Source organism: Hylaeus anthracinus, unplaced genomic scaffold (assembly GCF_026225885.1).
Source record: "Hylaeus anthracinus isolate JK02 unplaced genomic scaffold, UHH_iyHylAnth1.0_haploid 11981, whole genome shotgun sequence".
Taxonomy (NCBI): domain Eukaryota; kingdom Metazoa; phylum Arthropoda; class Insecta; order Hymenoptera; family Colletidae; genus Hylaeus; species Hylaeus anthracinus.
Genome location: NW_026534329.1, coordinates 4,438,575 through 4,456,371, shown reverse-complemented (window position 1 = coordinate 4,456,371; position 17,797 = coordinate 4,438,575). Strand labels below are relative to the sequence as shown.

The following is a 17,797-nucleotide window of genomic DNA, read 5'->3' as shown; positions in this document are numbered from 1 at the left end:
TTAAAGGCCGTTGGTTGGCGTAAAAATATCACTTACGTGACATTCGAAGAGGCTAGGAATTATTGAAATATATAGCGCTGAAACTATATCCTGCGCGAATCTATAAATATTTCAGAATTAAAGATAACCTCGAATGGTAATACTCGTTCAAATTTTCATCTTCGAGTGTCGATATCGTTGCTAAAAATAGCGATTCCGATAAAATACGACGAATCACAAAAATATTAATACACACAGGGGTTATTAAAGATAGTAGTAATAATCAAAAATTTCGCTATGGTTTTTATTTAAAAAATATAATAGTTAGACTGTGGACTTATAAATAATATTTTTATTATATTTCTTCATAGTTTTATGACTATTAGAATAACGAGTTTCAAAAATATTTCTATTATAATACCTGTACAAAAATTTGATAAAAAAATTATATTACATTCCTGCGTATAGTACGTCATTATAACAAATATTATTCACTCACATTTCGCAAATGTATTGTTTTCAGCTTCAAGCCTTAATTAAAAATTGAAATGAAATGAAATTTTACCAAATAGCATATTCATTAATGACGCATAAACGAATTTTGTTATTTAATTCGTTCTTGTATTTGTTAAATCACGTTGTCGCAAGTATGCGTGGGTTAACGAGGGAAGCGAAGCTTTGCTTTCTCGTCGGAGCACGTTGGAGTTTGCCCCTCCGGAGAGAAATTGAATAATATTGTCAGAGCATTGTTCTCGCTTTATCATCTTTTCGACGTCCGGGTGCACTTGCGTTTAACGATTTCTTGCGAAAACTTCATCCGCAAGAGGACGATACGTTACTCCTGCCGTATCGTAGTTTTCATCGGGGTGTTTAGAAACACATATTGAACTGTTCGTTCATCAAAGTTAGAGGCAAAGCATTGTGCGAAGATAAAACTCACCTGCGACCGACGATTTCGCCCGCTGAATCGATAGGATTTCCCAGGAAATTGAACGGATATAGTTACTTACCTGCAACAGAAAGCAAACAAAATTATGTAGATACATATTCTATATAATATACTAAACTAACATATTAAAAATTGTAATTGCACTTCTTCGTTCTTGAAATAACATGAACATCCCAGTTACCACAGCAGACAAAGAACAACCTTTTTTTGCTCCACAGAAAAGTATAAAAATATTCTTGTTACCATAGCCGCCAGAAAAAACACTAGCATAGTATTGCCTTTGTCAGCTTTCGTAACTAGAACATTTTTATTTTTATTCGGAGAACGTAAAAGCGCTATTATAACTTTTAATTGACCCTTTCTCTTTTGAACGAAAATTCTTGCGGGTATTTTTCATAAACGGAATCTATTTATAATGTTACTGTAATTTTTTCGTTTGAAATATGAGAGATATGAGTTTTCACGCAAGGGCTAAATAAAAGGGAAACTTTATGTTCAATGCATGTGACAACCCCATAATCAACTCTAATTTTATTAAAATTTTTTCTTTTACGTTATATACCTTATAATTTTTATATTAGCTAATATAATAGACCATTTTATTTATCAATAGGATGAGATACAGTTTGAGGTAGGTACAATTGTAAATAAAGTAGCGCCGTCTATCAAGTTTTAATAATACATTTTGCAAGTGTAACGTAGTTAGAGGTATGATTGATAACTAAATGTACATGAATTCATGTATTCACGTCGTGGAATACCTTCTACCTTGAAGGACGTTTCATTTAGAACTCTGCACACATTCAATTAGTCAAATGTCAGAACCATCTGTAAGACGACAGGAAACGGAGCAGAATTCTAGAAGGAGTTACGCATAATGAAAATAATGATAACGATTCGACAAATTTCTCGTTAATGGCTAATATTCTTTGCGTGTAAAATCGAAACGAGTAAAATTTATTTAGTAAAATTTTACCTAAGCTCTATTCAAATATATATTAAAAATATTTTTAAAATATCATTTTTTATATCTTGAAATTGAGATAAAAATGGCAAGTGGAAGGTACATAATGTGGTTCCTAGAATTTCCGAGCTTATTTGATGTTAGAGAACGGGTAGGAAAAGCGTGTGTAAATAGAGACGAAAACGACATCGACAGGTCTATTATTATATGCAATTGACTGTAGTCAGCGCAACAAAGCTCGCTTGTAAATATGAACAAACCGGAGAGGCCGTTTTAATTATTCCGTCGGTAGACATGAATAAATATGAGAGCTGAGCACGACGTCGAAATTGTCTCTAGAAACATGTGCTAGAAAACGGCACACAGCCGAGTAGAATAAAACGGTCCAAGGAGGAAAGCGTGCGTTTCGCGGTGTAAATGAACGACATGAAATATAAAAGTGTGTAAGTGAAGATAGAAATTAAAATTAAAATTTTTACTCCCATTCACAACGAATATAAATTTATGCATACGTAAAAAATAAAACACACTTGGCTCAAGATAAAATTAAGAAAACGTAAGCAAAAGCTTGATGGCTCCTCGTTTAAAAGAGTAATCTCTATTGATTATTTCGTAATCCAATACGTCAGATCCCTATAGAGAAATATTAGAAAGGGTCACTTTATAGGATGTTGAAGTTGAGAATCACAGAATACACGATCGAAGACGATATCAAACATTTCAAACGCCATGGAAGCCGATCCCAAATAGCCCAGGCACGTTGAACTCGATACCGCATACAACAGCACTTAGCACATGATACCAAGGACCCTGAACGCATGAAATGCGATACCGAGAAACTCGGGCGGTTTGGAGTCGATTATGACAACATCGTGTCAGAAAAGTCGATTTCGACGACTTCAGGCTCGCGGGATCCGATACTCCGATACGTTAAGGTGGCGGAAGCCGAATGCAAACATAATGGTCACTGATTCCCAAGTGGCCAGGATCGCGTGACGCAATTTGGACAGGATAACAATGCCGTGGAAGTCGACTCGGTGGATAATAGACTTACGAAACTTGATTCGAGGAACGTGGTAGAAGATTTCGAGGACTATGAAGATAATGGGAGCTAATTCCAAGGAGTATAATTAATAAACCAACGCAACGCAATGCTAAATTTAACAGAGTCATACAAATACGAATGAGTTACCCAAGGTAGAGGTTCAAGAGTCATTTCTCTATTTTACATTGGAACATCGTGTTCTAAAGCTTCTTAACTTTTTTCATTTGGTACACAGTATGTAGATATTACTTCAACGACTCCTATATTATTGTTGCTTTGGATTTTGATTACTTTGAAGATTTCTGTTACTTTTTACACATTTCGTACCTCAAGATTTTAAATTAAAAATTATGTACACCACAAATAACGTACTCATCGTGTTTTTTCCTAGAATTTTCCTTGTCGTTTATCCTGAAAACTTTGTTCCAATTGATGCAATTGAATTGTGTGAACATCTTGTTGCAACCTACTATCACCATCGTCTACAAAGCGTTCGTTACTATTCTGTCGCGCACAACAGCATTGTTAGAGACGCAAATTGTGGGAACGCGTCCATTCAAAGTCCATCGAGTTGCAAACGAGGATTAGCGAATGTGTTAATTGCAAGGTAAGCCGGGCTAAGTTCGCATTTGGATCAGCTATCGCGGCTGGAATGCTTCCCTATGTATTCCAATCGTCTGGATTGATTGACTGGTTTAATAAACGCGTGGAATTTCGGAAAAATTACATATGCTGAATGTATGTTCCCGAAAATACGTAATACATTGTCTTCTGATCAAAAAACACGAAACGTTCTTGTTCTAAATAATGAAGGCTATAGTGTAAACTACGAATTTGATTAAAAAGCTCAAAATTTAAAAAAAAATATTAAAGTTCATTTTTCAGATGCGGTTATCATTTGCTAAATTATATTTTCCATTATTTATTCTGGTATCGTAACGATGATCAACATTAATTTTTTTCTTCTTGTGAGTTATTTCAATAATAACAAATAATCTTCAGGAATGCGATCGATTCAGTTTCGTTTCTTATTGTATACGTAGTGATTCGTTCGAGGTCTCCAAGCAGCCCAACTACGATTACCCATAGAAACAAATAGGAGAAAAAAAAGGAGGGGTCAATGCCTCCCCCCCCCAACCACCACCACAGACGATGTCGGAATACGATTTCGTTCACGTTGAATTTAATCGTAGGGATTTCGCCAGCGTCCTTTAACCCGAGACGTCTGAAACGATATCCAGGATACGATCGCGCGGAAGGATTCCATGCAAGGGTTATCCGAGGAGTTGGCAGAGGAAGAGGAAATATTGCGAGAGCACGGGAAAGACAGTCGTCGGTCTCATTTGCCTGACGAAACGGATAAAGGAGACCGTTTCCAAGGATCTGGACCAGAACCAATCGGGGCGATTTAACAGATATGAACATTCTCAAAGGGACACCCCTCCTTTAATTTCTTTCTCGCGGGGCAATCTCTTCGGTAAATACGAAATCGCGGAGCCTTTGCAAATTGAAAGGAGCTAGACGGAACCGCTGTGTTTATTCGATGGATAAAAAGCCAGGCACACCGATAGATGTTACGCTTTCCTTCTTAGGCGAATCTCAAAGGTAAGGCGAAATTGTACCGCGAGCCTTCCACGGATATACACCGCGGAAATACGTGAAAATGTTTCAAGAGCGAGGTGAATTTTGATTAGGCCCTCAGAGAGTTAACTCTATCACGGTTAGTGAAATATTCATACTCGGAGACACGGGCAAAGAAATTATTTAACGCTTCTTTTTCTCGGGATTATTCTATGGAATTTCCCTGGAGATTAGTGTGCCAGCCGACAAATAAACAGGTGTCTTTACTTCTTTGATCTCGATGTATCGAAATGGTAATGCGAAGGGAGGCTTTCGGTTTGTTTATATTTTAGAAGAATAATTGGACTATTTTTATTTCTATAATATGGAAAACTTAGTGTCGAAAGTGAAAATGTATTGCATAAATAGATACATAAATACACGTTCTGTAATTAATTCATGCACTTTATCACATCCAGAAGTTCAGATCAGTAAATAATAATAAACATTTTTCGAAGACGGTACAACGCAAATTTCAAATTTCGATACCCGTGGCGGCATCCGTTGAACAGTTTTCAAAGCTTAACTGCGGGTAACAGTAATTTGCTCTGTACCGTCTTTGGAAAATGTTCATTATTACTTAATCTCAATCAAAATCACAAAAAAAGCGATGTTAAAATACCAAGCGCGCCTGTTATTAAAATCGAACCTATAGCGATATTACAGAGAGCCTAGTTGAATATTCGCAAACAGATTATTTAACTAATGCTAGAATGAAGTGAAGAGGGATGATTCAGGAATGAAGGTTCTACCCTCGTGCTGAAAAGGAAGAGTAATGTAGAGTGAGCGTAAAAAATTCTAACAGCAAGCTGAAGGATATAAAAAGATGCAGAATATTATCCGAAATGTTGGATGATTACTTTCATACGATAATTAAAAGTGAACGTACAACCAATATATTTTAATTTAAAACTTTTTATATATTCTCGCATATAAAAACTAAAGGAAAGATCAAACCTATCATTTAATTTAGACTTCCTTCGGGGGGTACGAATACTTGTACTACTGAGTGTACACCGATGACTATGTAAAGTTTAACATGTATGAATATGACATGTAAAATAATTAGTACGTATGATATCGACGATATGAAGGCGATGTATTGTGTAACCTGTTAAACATTGAATTAATATACGACGTGATTAAATTTCCCTTCTCGGTACCTTCGGAACTAGAAAAATGGAACACAATAAAGAAAGTTTAACTTCAAAAGCTTGCGGTCACGACGTCGTAAAGACTCGGACAAATGTTTCACGATTTCGCGTACCCCATGAACACTGACAGAGTCGAAGCATTAAAATCACGGGTGACGCTCGCGGTTCTAAGATTTTTTCTCATTTCCTCCTGGGAACCGCAGGAAGTGCACAGGTGGCAGGATCGAAGTTTATCGCTCGCTGGGAACTTTCTCACACGTATTTCCGCGGCCCGTGCACGCTACATCAGCTTTTCCTGGGAAAAGTCAAGCCGCGGGTACAATGGGTATCCTGCAGTCGCAACGCCACACGAGCAGCGTATATTTTTGCGGCTTTATCGGTTGGAAGGAGATTGCTGTATTGCTGGCGCGACGATAAATTCTGATTCTTGAAGCCTCTTTGTTTCTGCAGGAACAAGAGGAACCGCTGGACCAGGGATTGGAGGCCAGACCTTTCGTTTGGCGAACGACTTATCTAACCGATTGAGCCGTACAGGTCGTCGACGGGTGCTCTCTATCTAAACAAAACATCGAAACATTGCTGCCGTCTGGGACTCGGTTGACTTGACGAAGAAGATTGTTCTTGGCCAATTACGAGAGCAAGTTACAATTCAAAATTTCGAGAAAAAGTCTAGTACTTCACACCGGATCGGTTTATTACTGTAGCATTTTAATTGAAGAAAATAATTTCATTTTTTTATTAGGCCCATTTAACCTACTTAACCCCCAAAAATGTCCTTTCTCTTCATTCTTAATATTTCTTCACCGTAAAATTAAATTCCCCTGGCAACCCCGTTTGAAATATTCCTCGGAATTTACATTTTCGTCATTACATTGGAATAATGAACAAATTATCAAGAAAATCATAAATTTTATTACTCTGTCGACAATGTAGAGTGCTTGGCCGATAGCGCAGATTACTCTGTCGGTAATGTTGAGTGCTCGGTCGATAATGCAATTATTTCATTACTTTTCACTGCACCTTTTTGGAAGTCTGTTAAATTTTTTTTCCAAAAAATTATTTTATTAGATCCTTTGTAGCATTGTGTGCACACACATTTTTCCCGGAGACCCGAACATTATTCCCGTTCCCCACGTATCGCCAAAGCGAACTTTAGAAATTCTCTTTGTACCCAGATGGAGCGGACGGCAAAGCAAACGGGGGAACACGGAACAAAAATTAAAAGCTCCAACGAAACTCGAGCTTTATGGTGTGCATTGCAAAGGGCGGGGGCGGGAGAGAAGCAGAAATTACTGGGTCGGCGTAACTGCGCGAAAATATGCAAATTTCAGACAGTAGTCCGCGAGCAGGAGTTAAAGTGACGAATCCCTCCTTTAGGATTGCCGAGGGTACTTTCGAAATTTCGAGGATCTGTCTCTGCGTTGATTTCATTTGACAGATTCTCCCACTCGTGATCCGCTTCATGACTTCCGATATTGTGTTACAAGTACTTGAGAGTGGTGTTTTAATCTTCCTCTCGAAAGTAGAGATGTTTAAGACTAGGAGGAAAAACTCGACTTGCATATCTCGACATTTAAATAAAAAGCTCTCCTTGTTACACAATTAAATATACATGTACGTATCAGAATGGACTTCTATGTTAATATTCGAACGTCGTTTAAGTAGTTGGCAAAGGATCTGAGAAGCCCTCGACGCATCAATCGTGCAGTATTTACAGAAGAGAAATATGCAAAATATTTAAAAGTATTTACATGTTTAAAATGTCTGCCAAAGTGTCGAGTACTCCGAGCGACAGAAGAGATTTCAAGAAGGTTTCGATACGTTACAGGAAAGCAAAGCGCTGAAGGAAAAGTAAACATCAAAGTATGAGCCTTTCCATCGAAATAACCGTGGGGAATTATTTATGAATCACGTACGATTGGGTCTCGAGCTGTACTAAATCTGTCATCCCTGACTGATCCTTTACGAATTTCAATTGTTTCTGACATGATCACAGGTATTTTCGTCATGTTTAATTTAATTATCCAACGTTTTATCGGTGGTAGATATATAAATTAAGGTTTTAAAGTTGAAATGAAGAAAAGTTATGTGAGTAACAGAAGTTAAATTATATTTACAACTCTTATCTCAATAATATTTGGCAGTAAGGTTAAACCTTAATGAAACTAAATAAATATCTCTCTTAAATAATGGTTTGGAAATGTTTTAAAATAATTTAAAATATAATTTTGTTGATACTCTCTCCATGCGTGCAAAATGGTTCCTTGATGTGGATGATGAAACACAAGCCAACGCAAGACGAACTTACTAAGACGGCAATGTATATTGCACAGCAACAATGCATGCTGCAAGAGAGCACTGTCGTTAAATTTTCAAGTACTTCGTTGCGACTAAAACTGCGATACATCGTATTAAACTACGATACAAGTTTTCACCTTCGTAACAGAGCATGGTACCTCGCGAAACTTCACAAATTTTGGAGGGCGTTTTAATAAATAAGCGATTCAGTGCTGATTTCATTATCATTGTCATTATCTAGATTGGATTCTCGTGTTCGAATTTAATCAGCTCTGAAATCGATGAATTTTTAGTATCGGTCGAAAGAAAAGTATCTTTACATACATACAAAAATTAGAATTTACCGAAATAAATCAGAGAACAGTAAAGGAATCGAATAATAAATAATTTGTAATTGTTTTGAAAGCGTTGAATATAATAAAATTTCATTTTCATAAAGAATAGTTCAACTTTTCGGTTTTTATATTATTGTATAAGTTCACTGTACTTTCATAAAAATGATCATTGAGAATTCGATAGATCTCGTTAACTCGCGGTTAGAAATAAAAAAGGCAAACTGGAGAGCACTCGACTAATTAATCTCATGATGTTACAGTAACTACTTTCACAATGCAGTTATCCTTCCTCAGTGGATTCATAAAGTTAATCGCACGATAATCTCGAGACTGGAGAACTTCTTAAGTATCTTGCTTATTCTATTTGTTACAGTCGACCTCACAATAGAGGCGAATTTTCAGCTCATCAAAGGTTAACTTCGTGCAGCGTTCGTAATCGATAATTGGCTCGAAAACTTGATTCTGCACTACCGTAAACCCCTTATTATAAATTAATAGTATAATGGTCCCCTTTACATTTCTATGGTTTTAAAATTATAATTAATATGATTCATTCGTGACATTTACTTAAAAAATATAAGACACATCAATTTCAAGATTTTCTATACTTACGATTGTAATCAGAGCTACAAAATCTATATTCGCAGATAAAAATATATATACTGTCATATTCACAGAATTACTTTATTGTAATTAATGTCAACAATCAACTTCAAAATTGAAAGTATTGATTTAAGTCAGAAATGTGAGAATACTTTTCCTCGTCTATCGTGCTGAATTTGTTCTAATTAACTCGAATACGAACTTCCTTGATTCATTTGGACAACTCCCGAATGACAACTTCCTTGCGGGACAGGAGCCTTTACCCAAAACAACAGACACCGGGATGGGTGTCGAGAGGATAATGCAGGCCACCTGCCGATAGAGCAGCCTACGAGGGAAAGGGGAGGATGCGCCATGAATATTTCAACCCCTGTAAGTGTCTCACGCCGCGACTACAGAAGCTGTTTCAAGTTTAACGATGCGCTTCTAGTTTTAGCCCCTACAGCCTCCTCAGTCCACGGTCGATAACTTATTTTTACCATATACGCATGAAGGATCGTTCAGAATATCCCACCGACAAACAATCCAATCACATTCATCTTTTATTGTTATTGATCAAATCCTCGATGTCTTAAAAGCGACCATAAATAAATAAAGTTAAATTCAGGAGTACCGTCGTAATTTTTCTTTGAATATAAACCAAGGTAAGCAATAAAACATTTGATGATTCCGTTTCCCATCGAATCTAACATTCATCCAAATCAATGAATTCCCAGTGAATCCATCATTCGTGCAACCCGTATCAATAAATATAAAATTAACAGTTTACTGAAAATAGGAAACATAGAAGTTCTACCAAATAATCATATTAACGAAGAAAATTGAGTGTCAATCGGTGAGTTACATGTGCGGTTTCCTAACATGATTTCTGTGGTCATAAATTTGTATCTTCCCTTCTTCACAGCCAGCATCAGTGATTCGTTTATATCTATACAATGTTCCAGGTCGCAAATTCAAATCCTCAATGTCTTAGAAGTCGCCATAAACAAGTCAAGCTACATTCGAGAGTATCGTCGTAATTTTCCTCTGAATATAAACCAAGGAAGCAATAAAATATTTCATGACTCCGTTTCCCATCAAATCTAACATCCTTCCAAGTCAACGAATTGCCAACGAAGATGCGCGGCGCGATTCGCTCCCGAATTCAAAATCCAAGGAGAAAAGGAGAAGAAGAGGAAAATGTACGATCGATATAAAACATGAATCGAGGAGTGAGGAAAACGCCAAGGCGCAGCCTAGTAAATACTGTATGAAAATATACGAGGACAGTTTACTACGCACACGCGTCAGGCGTATAAAGAAGACTGAAACTGCAACGGAAACGTGGTGCGTATTTTTATCCATATAGGAGCTGCTCGTAATTCCTCGTGGAACGCGAAAAAGGAAAGAAGTAGGTTGGAGCGTGACTTTTAATCTCGTAACTTGCTCCCAGTAAAGCGGACGATTTGCAGTGACAAAAAGAACTCGCGTGGAGCTGCATTCGCAATAAATGTACGTATCACCATAAATGTTCCGCATTCTCGATTATTGCTACTTATTTTACGACTTCCGTCATTTCCTACGACGCTTACGAAATGGGATCACGCTCAGAAATGTATTTCAGTCAGATTTATATTACGAATTATAAATGAACGATATGTTATAATTCGTACCAACTGTTGGCGACTACGATAGGAAAGATTACGGAGGCAAATAATACTATTGTTAGATAAGACCCACCGGGCCAAAGAAGGTTGAGAAACACTTCCACGTGTGACATGGCATTTAGTACAACTGCTGAAAATGCGTTCAAAGAATTTATCAAGTCCAGAACAACAGAATTTTACGCTACTGGAATTAAAAAATTGACAGCTCGCTGGGAAAAACGTATAAATTGCAACGGATTTATATATATATAGTTTGAAAACCGACATTATTGTCCTACCAACCTAATAATTCAACAGAAGAAAAAGTGTACACCATAAACCTAATTATTTGTCCTAATTCGAAATTATACACAACGGTAATATCAAATTAATTAAATTATTTGAATTTATCATATCTTCATTATATTCCTTGATATTGATTTGACCCATCACCTTGCATTCAAACAAATGAATAACAAATCTTAGTTATTTATTAAATATAACTTTCTTTTTAGCTCGCTTGAAAAATATAAGTTCTAGTCGATCATATAACATCTAGTCGATCGAATAATCCTGTCTTCCATTCTACTTAATCAACCCTCCCAAAAATAGTACTCAATCTTACGATCGAAATTAATTACAATCTCCATCTCCAGACACAAGAATAGAATTCAAAAGGTTCCTCCAGCCTCCACTTACAAGATCACGCTGCAGGGTCTTGGGGCTGAAGACCATCATGCGTCTCTGCTTCTTGATGAGTTTGCTGAGCCTCTGCGTTCTTTGAGCGCAGGTTAAAGGCTTCCCGGGGACATGGCACTCATCCTGGAGCTCGTCTTCAAGATCCTCGACGCTCTTTTCAAACGGCGGGCTGTGCCTAGGGGTCACCGTGCTTAGAGGCACAGCTTTGGCGATCAGACTCTCACTTCTCACGCTCCACGTGGACGCGCCGTATTTCTTCATATTCATCAGGTCGCCTATGCTGCCCCTGACGTAAAGATTCCCCAGCTGAAGGTTCGTCCTCGAGAAGGCTGGCGAGTGGGGAAGAGATTCGGAGCATTTCTCCGTGGATCTCACCACATCCGGGAGGACTGGCTTGCTCTGCAGCTTGTCCAAATCGGACAATGAGGAGCCTCGACGTATTCTAGGGCTGGGGAGCAGATTCTTCTTGGATAGTCTGTCCTTCTCGCGATTCACGCTCTTGGACGACAAGGACGACTTCATGGCGAAGAGGCCTGCCTTCAAGGGGAACAGCAGGGCCCATTCGATGGACTTTTCACGCGCCTCCATCGTGAACCTTTATCACTTCTTCGTCTATTAACCCTTTGCACTCGAAGGCTTTTTTCTGGTATCTACCAGCAACTCGAGATGCTTCCTTAGCATTCTACTGCCACGAATGCTAAGCTTTGATTAAACTAATTCGAGATTTGAAAATTAAGTCACCTTTCAAGAGCAAAGTGGTAATACACAAGTAAGATCGAACAAAGCACTCATACACAGTCATCGTTTTTTAACTGATCCTCTAAGAGAAACACTCAATACTGTCCACGAGAAAAAAGAACCTTAAGACGTACTAGCCGACGATGGCATAGTTTCAGCAGCAACCGCACTCTAATTCACCGTGTCTCGCGTGGCAAACGACGACATTAATGATACCATTATCCGGGCGATATCGCGGCATCCGGTCCGTCGCTTAAACGCTTCCGGTCAATCGGTTATCAAACTTGGGAAAGTTATAGTTCACAGAACGTGTTTCGCATTCCTGCGACAGCTATCCGATAGTTTCCCAACGGTCTCGCTCCGAACGTCCTTCCTCTGATACGTCTTCGAACTTCGCTGGTAACGACGTCAAAAATTTGTTGACAGAAGTAATTGTCCCTTTTTCTTTTAAGCACTCCGGCACGATCCAGGTACCGTCGACCAGTCTCGAATACGCGCAGCGTTCAACGCAGACCTCTTCGGATCTCGGGACGAAGCCGGAGAACGAGAAGAGCATCCTGCCTCTGGGAGCAGCGCGATCAGACTCTGTGACAGATCGCGCGGGAATTAAGGCAAAGGAGGTGGTCAGCCCCTGACGGACCTCTCGGTGATATTTTCACTTAAGTTAACACGACCCCCCGTGTAGATGTACCCTCTGCGCGCCATCGACAACACTTCCGTCTAATAAAAGCCTAATAACGATCGATATCGTCGCCCAGTGGCTTTCTCAGTTCTCCGCGAGGCGTGTGTGCCGATTCTTCCTCACGGTTCGTGAACCTTTCACCCTTGCGGAGAGAGTGGAAAAAGGGAGAGAAAACCTTTCCTCTCGGTTCGTATCGCTCGGCCGACGTCCAGTGAACAAATACGATACAGAAAGATGCCAAGTTCGTACGCGATGACGGACTGGCGATGATAACACGAACGACAGGGGGTGGGGGGTCGAGACCTTGGCGCTGAAGGTGATACCACTAACTCTGTCTGGTTGCCAGTCGACATACGGGCTTCCGATTGCGGTTGGGCCGACTGGCCTACATAGATTGCGGCCCTGCGAGGTCCTATCGCGGAAAAAATAATGTTTTCGTTCGAAGCAAGGGAACGTGACCTGACTAACGAAACGGATTAGTTTCACGGCCTTCCTTCTGGATTCTTGCCTCGAGCGATTTGGGCACAGTGTGTCACCGGTTTTTGGGGCACATGCGACGATCTGCGTCGCCTACGCAATATGCGTACAGTAGGGTAACGAATGTGGAGGAAGAGGGTTGAATATGGGTGAAGTGGGAAGGAAGAATTTAGAATGTGTGGCTGGAGGATTTCAGCGTTGAGGATTTTCGGCATCGAAGGCGTGGCATTTAGAATTACAGTGCTTGTAAATAAACCATGATTTATATTTCTGATAGAAGTATCTATTTAATTTAAAATACGCTCTGTAATAATTAAAAATAAAATACTCACGATACAGTACAAGTAAATTTAATTTAACTTACCTTCGTTCGAAATAAAGTATTTTATTAAACGTTCGCAACTATTTTACTACAATAAGTGGTGTTCATCTTTTCAAAGAACAGAGTTCCTTCATGGATTTGGTTTGAGGCGAACGTTCTTCTCGAATTCTTTTGCTCGAAGATATCAAGAAGAAATCGACACCTTTCACCGGTACGTCCGTAATCATACATCAATAACGTATTACCATTTCTCGAAGCAAAGAGCAGATACGTACAGAGTGTTCAAGTGAGAAGTACCCGAGGGGATCAAAATAAAGTGCAGATCGAGCAGAGTCCAAGAATAGCAGAGTAGATCTTTACGGGAGCGATAAAACGGAACGGTGCTCAGGGAATTCGTCAAATATGAAGTAACGTCAGTGAAACCCGGGTCTGGATACGATATAAAATGGCGTCTACACGTGAGTGCCATTTTAGGGAATCGGAAAGAATGGAGTATAAAGGTAGCAGCCGCTGACGTCTGTGAGCTCTTGCAAATCGCTCCACTCTTGGGTTACAAGTAACAAAGAGCCTCTCAGACAAACGGTTTTCCCAGTGGTTCTTTCTAGTGGCAAAGGAAATAAGGTGGCTATGCATTATCCCCTGTGATATAATACCAACCGCCATAACACGGAAGCGAACTCGATTCGTCGTGAAATGGAAGTTAATGAGATGTTTGAAAGTTTTCAGTGGAAAGCAGTTCTGTAAAACAGCGCTTGGACACTGACGATGGCCCATATCTTCGAGAGGAAGCTTATCCGAACGCATCGCTCTTTTCGCTGAACGCAATCTGTACGCTTAAGAGAAGAAGGAAAGTTTAATAAAACATAGACGAGATGGACCACTTGGTGATTTAGTAGACAAGAGTGGTCTTGGTTTGAACTTTTTCGAGCTTCCAGATTTACTTCACTTATGGTTTCATCAATCTTACATTCTTAGACAAGTGCGAAGGTATAATTTATATTTTTCCTATTCTCAACTTTTTCATTATTTGCATCCGATGATATTACTGACTCGTTAAAAAATTGTTTTACAAATACAATTTATCAGAAAATATTCCGACATATTTGTCTGTATTAATATTTTTTAATTATATTCTTCATCTTCTTAAATTTTAGTATTGAATCTGATATATCAGAATATCCCATTTATAAATAATAAATAAAAGGATTTCTTTAGGTTATATTTGGTATCATCCACAAGTGACACGGAGTATCTCAGATTTTCGAATTTAAAATATTTCGTACCTTCCTACTAAAAAACAAACTCAATTCTCATTACAAAAAATCCTTCACAAGCATCACATCTCATTTAATAAACCATCTACGCCGTTTCTAAGAAGACTCCTCATTAAATCGTAGAACAGAATCATAAATAAAAATCAACGTCGCAAGACGCAACATCGAGCGCAGTAGAGTCTGCACCTTCAGGATCGATGTTGGAAATGCAAATTCCCGCATCCATCTGCAACTGCAGCAGGCGGTACAATTTTGAACGCCGGACTGCGCCAGCAAACAGTCGTTGTCGCAGTCCTAACTTCGTCCCCCGCTGTTGGCCCAGGCGAATTTCCATTTTCCATTTCAGGGGTGAGTTTCCCGGTCCCGTTAATCGACTACGGTGGCTCCCAGGAGCGCGCCAGGTGCGTACTTAGGGGGCCATGATTGGGCGACAAGGCTGCGTTAATGGAAGTTTCGTGTCAGTCGCTGTTAATCCTCCACTCGTCGCTCTCCGGAGCCATTTTCAAGGTGACTGGCCATACCCGATAGCGCCGACTTTATTCCTTTCGACGACACAGGCTTCGATTTCGAAATCTCTCCGTTCTTTTATTTTTCTTCCCCTTTTCAGATCGGATCGCCTCGATTCGACTTGTTTTCGTTCGCCTCGCTGATCGTATCCATGCATACGTGTTGATAATCTCGTATTTCTCCACGTGATAGTCCATAAAACTTTTAATGAACATTCGTTGTACAGTTCTAATGGCTCGTAGAGATAACGACGGCACCGTTCGTTTCCAACGCGATATCGCCCACGCATTACTCGTAATTTATACGTGCGCGTGTCATCTAGGATGGGGGTTCGGCGACTCGATACTAGTCGAATCGTAAAGAAATGTCTCGTTCTATTTTGTTGGGAATCGAATTAGCACGTGGCGATGCAGTTTCCAGACGTCTGACTCAATTGGACGTTAATCAGGCTATGCGTGAACGAGCAAGCGAATTGAGATCTTTAGTTAAGATTAGCTGATTGAACCTAGGTCGCGTAAATTTATCCACATTGTAATTAAAGAAGGTGACACAGAATAAATACAGTCGATACCATAAATATTCGTACACTCTGTGTCCATTGAAGAAGTTTTACTAAATTAAATAAAAATTTTAATGTTACCAGATGAATTTTTCATTTTATGGTTTGAACATGAATAAGCTTATACATATGTATAACGAAAAATTCATTTGGTAATATCGGAACTATAATTGAATTTAGTCAAACTTCTTCAATAGACAGAGGGTACGAATATTTATGGTAACGACTCAATGTATTCTTTATAGAATCTAATACCTCTTTTGTGTGGCTGATATGATTGATAACAATTAATTGAAGAAGAGGAAAAATACTATTTACGAAAATAAAATAGAAACCCACTGTTTCATCCCTTGTTGTGGGATCTCTTCAAGACAGTAGAATTTATCTACAATGGAAGAGAATGGGTTGCTGTGTACATTACATCTCGGTGTAGGGTTATTTCAATACTCGATAGAGTTTAAAGTATAAATAACATAAAATAATACTAATTCCTTCTTATAGTACATATGTACGTCTATTTTGGACTTGATACAGTTCGCCCCTGAGGTACAGAAACCCACGTTCAGGGAACGCGTTCGCATAATCCACTAGTAACAGTGCAAACCAAGAGTTTAGCTTGCCAACGAGCCGTTTGCTAACCATAAATCATCCTCGAGTCGCACACACTCGCGTGTGACTTCCAAGAGTGGTGTGGGGTCTTTCGTCGTATCTCGAGCCAAAGATCAACGGACTCGTGGCGACCTTCCAATACGCGATGAATGATGCGTTTCGCAGGTGATAAACCACTCGGTAGCTTCAACCGTGACGAGCGTACGTGACGAATCGTTACGCCGTGAAGGTAATGATTGACAAGGCCGACGTTGTATCTGCGAAGGACTGCCAGGGAAATGCGGGTCGCCGGCATCGAGTGGCCGCATTTTTCGGAAGGTCGCCAACCGAGGTCGTTGACTACCGTTTCGGTGAAATGGAAAGCAATTTTCACTCGATTGTTTGGCTATTGGGCGATCTATGGATCTGGACACTTTGATAGGAGCTTTCACCTACGCTGACACAAAGATCTTAATACTTTTCATTACTTGTCGTAGTTCTCAGATTAAACAAATGATCTTTTATAAAGACTTTCATTTACATAGAGAACGCAAGACTCAACCATGGTAATACAACCCTTAAAGGTGTCTGTCTACAATATAAACCTGTTATGTACGTCTGGTTACAACGATTCTTGGTAATTAAAGACAATGTCGCCTGCCCAAAATATTAAAAAAATTGTTGGTACTGGATGATTTCGTTTTCTCAGGGAATGAATGAACCTATGAACCTATTTATCTGTTTATCCGTGTTTCTCATCAGTAGAAGCTTGTGTTACATGTTTCATATCCATTACAAAGCGAAGTACAGCTCGTAAAGCTACTCACCCGCAGCTGCATGACGATTTGGTTGTACGCCCAATGCCATCGTTGTTTCGCTGTCATCTCTGGTCGTTCTTTCAGCTGTGTAGGCACTGGTGCAGCCCCTACCATCTCGAGGAGCTCCTCATCTGGTGGCGGTTCCGGTGGACTCCTCGGCGGAGTGTCCATTTGGACGCTTTCTTCCAACGATGCTTGTTTCGTTATACTCCCTGCCAGGCAACGATTAAATGCATTATAATCCACATTCATAACTTGTCGATCAGAGTAGGTGCCAATTACGATTACAAAGCTTACCACGAGGGCTGTCGGTGTGCGACATCGGCGGCGTTGTCTTGTACGTATCCACTAACGAGTCCTCTCGAGAGCTACGAAGCATCCCTTCATCGGCTCGCTCGTACCTGAAAGAACAATGCAGAGATTCAATCATTATTTACAATTTAGATACTACGATATTCCCTCGACCTAGTCACGAGTAACTACAGAGTAGAGTAGTCATGATTCTTTAAGGGTTTTGACCAGTTTGAACGAGAATGAGAATCATTCGGGTGCTTTAACTTT

At 39.5% G+C, this 17,797-nt stretch overlaps 2 protein-coding genes across 2 annotated transcripts in view; both read right to left on the bottom strand.

The window, feature by feature from the left end:
* Positions 1 to 330: 330 nt before the first annotated feature.
* The window catches only part of LOC128885520 (uncharacterized), a 132,773-nt gene continuing 115,306 nt past the window's right edge, over positions 331 to 17,797 (bottom strand). The window contains exons 14-16 of the mRNA XM_054139603.1: positions 17,534 to 17,637; positions 17,246 to 17,448; positions 331 to 989 (exon numbers count right to left, since the gene is read on the bottom strand). Coding sequence (XP_053995578.1) covers positions 885 to 989; positions 17,246 to 17,448; positions 17,534 to 17,637 — 412 coding nt within the window. The 3' untranslated portion in view covers positions 331 to 884. The remainder of the gene's footprint in view (positions 990 to 17,245; positions 17,449 to 17,533; positions 17,638 to 17,797) is intronic.
* LOC128885535 (uncharacterized) lies at positions 11,176 to 13,737 on the bottom strand. Its single transcript, XM_054139628.1, has one exon. It carries the CDS (start codon positions 11,857 to 11,859, stop codon positions 11,206 to 11,208), a length of 654 nt encoding a protein of 217 aa, XP_053995603.1. The 5' UTR covers positions 11,860 to 13,737; the 3' UTR covers positions 11,176 to 11,205.

Bases quoted from the DNA above. Each gene is read 5' to 3' on its own strand.
- LOC128885535 (XM_054139628.1), bottom strand. From the start codon at position 11,859: ATGGAGGCGCGTGAAAAGTCCATCGAATGGGCCCTGCTGTTCCCCTTG.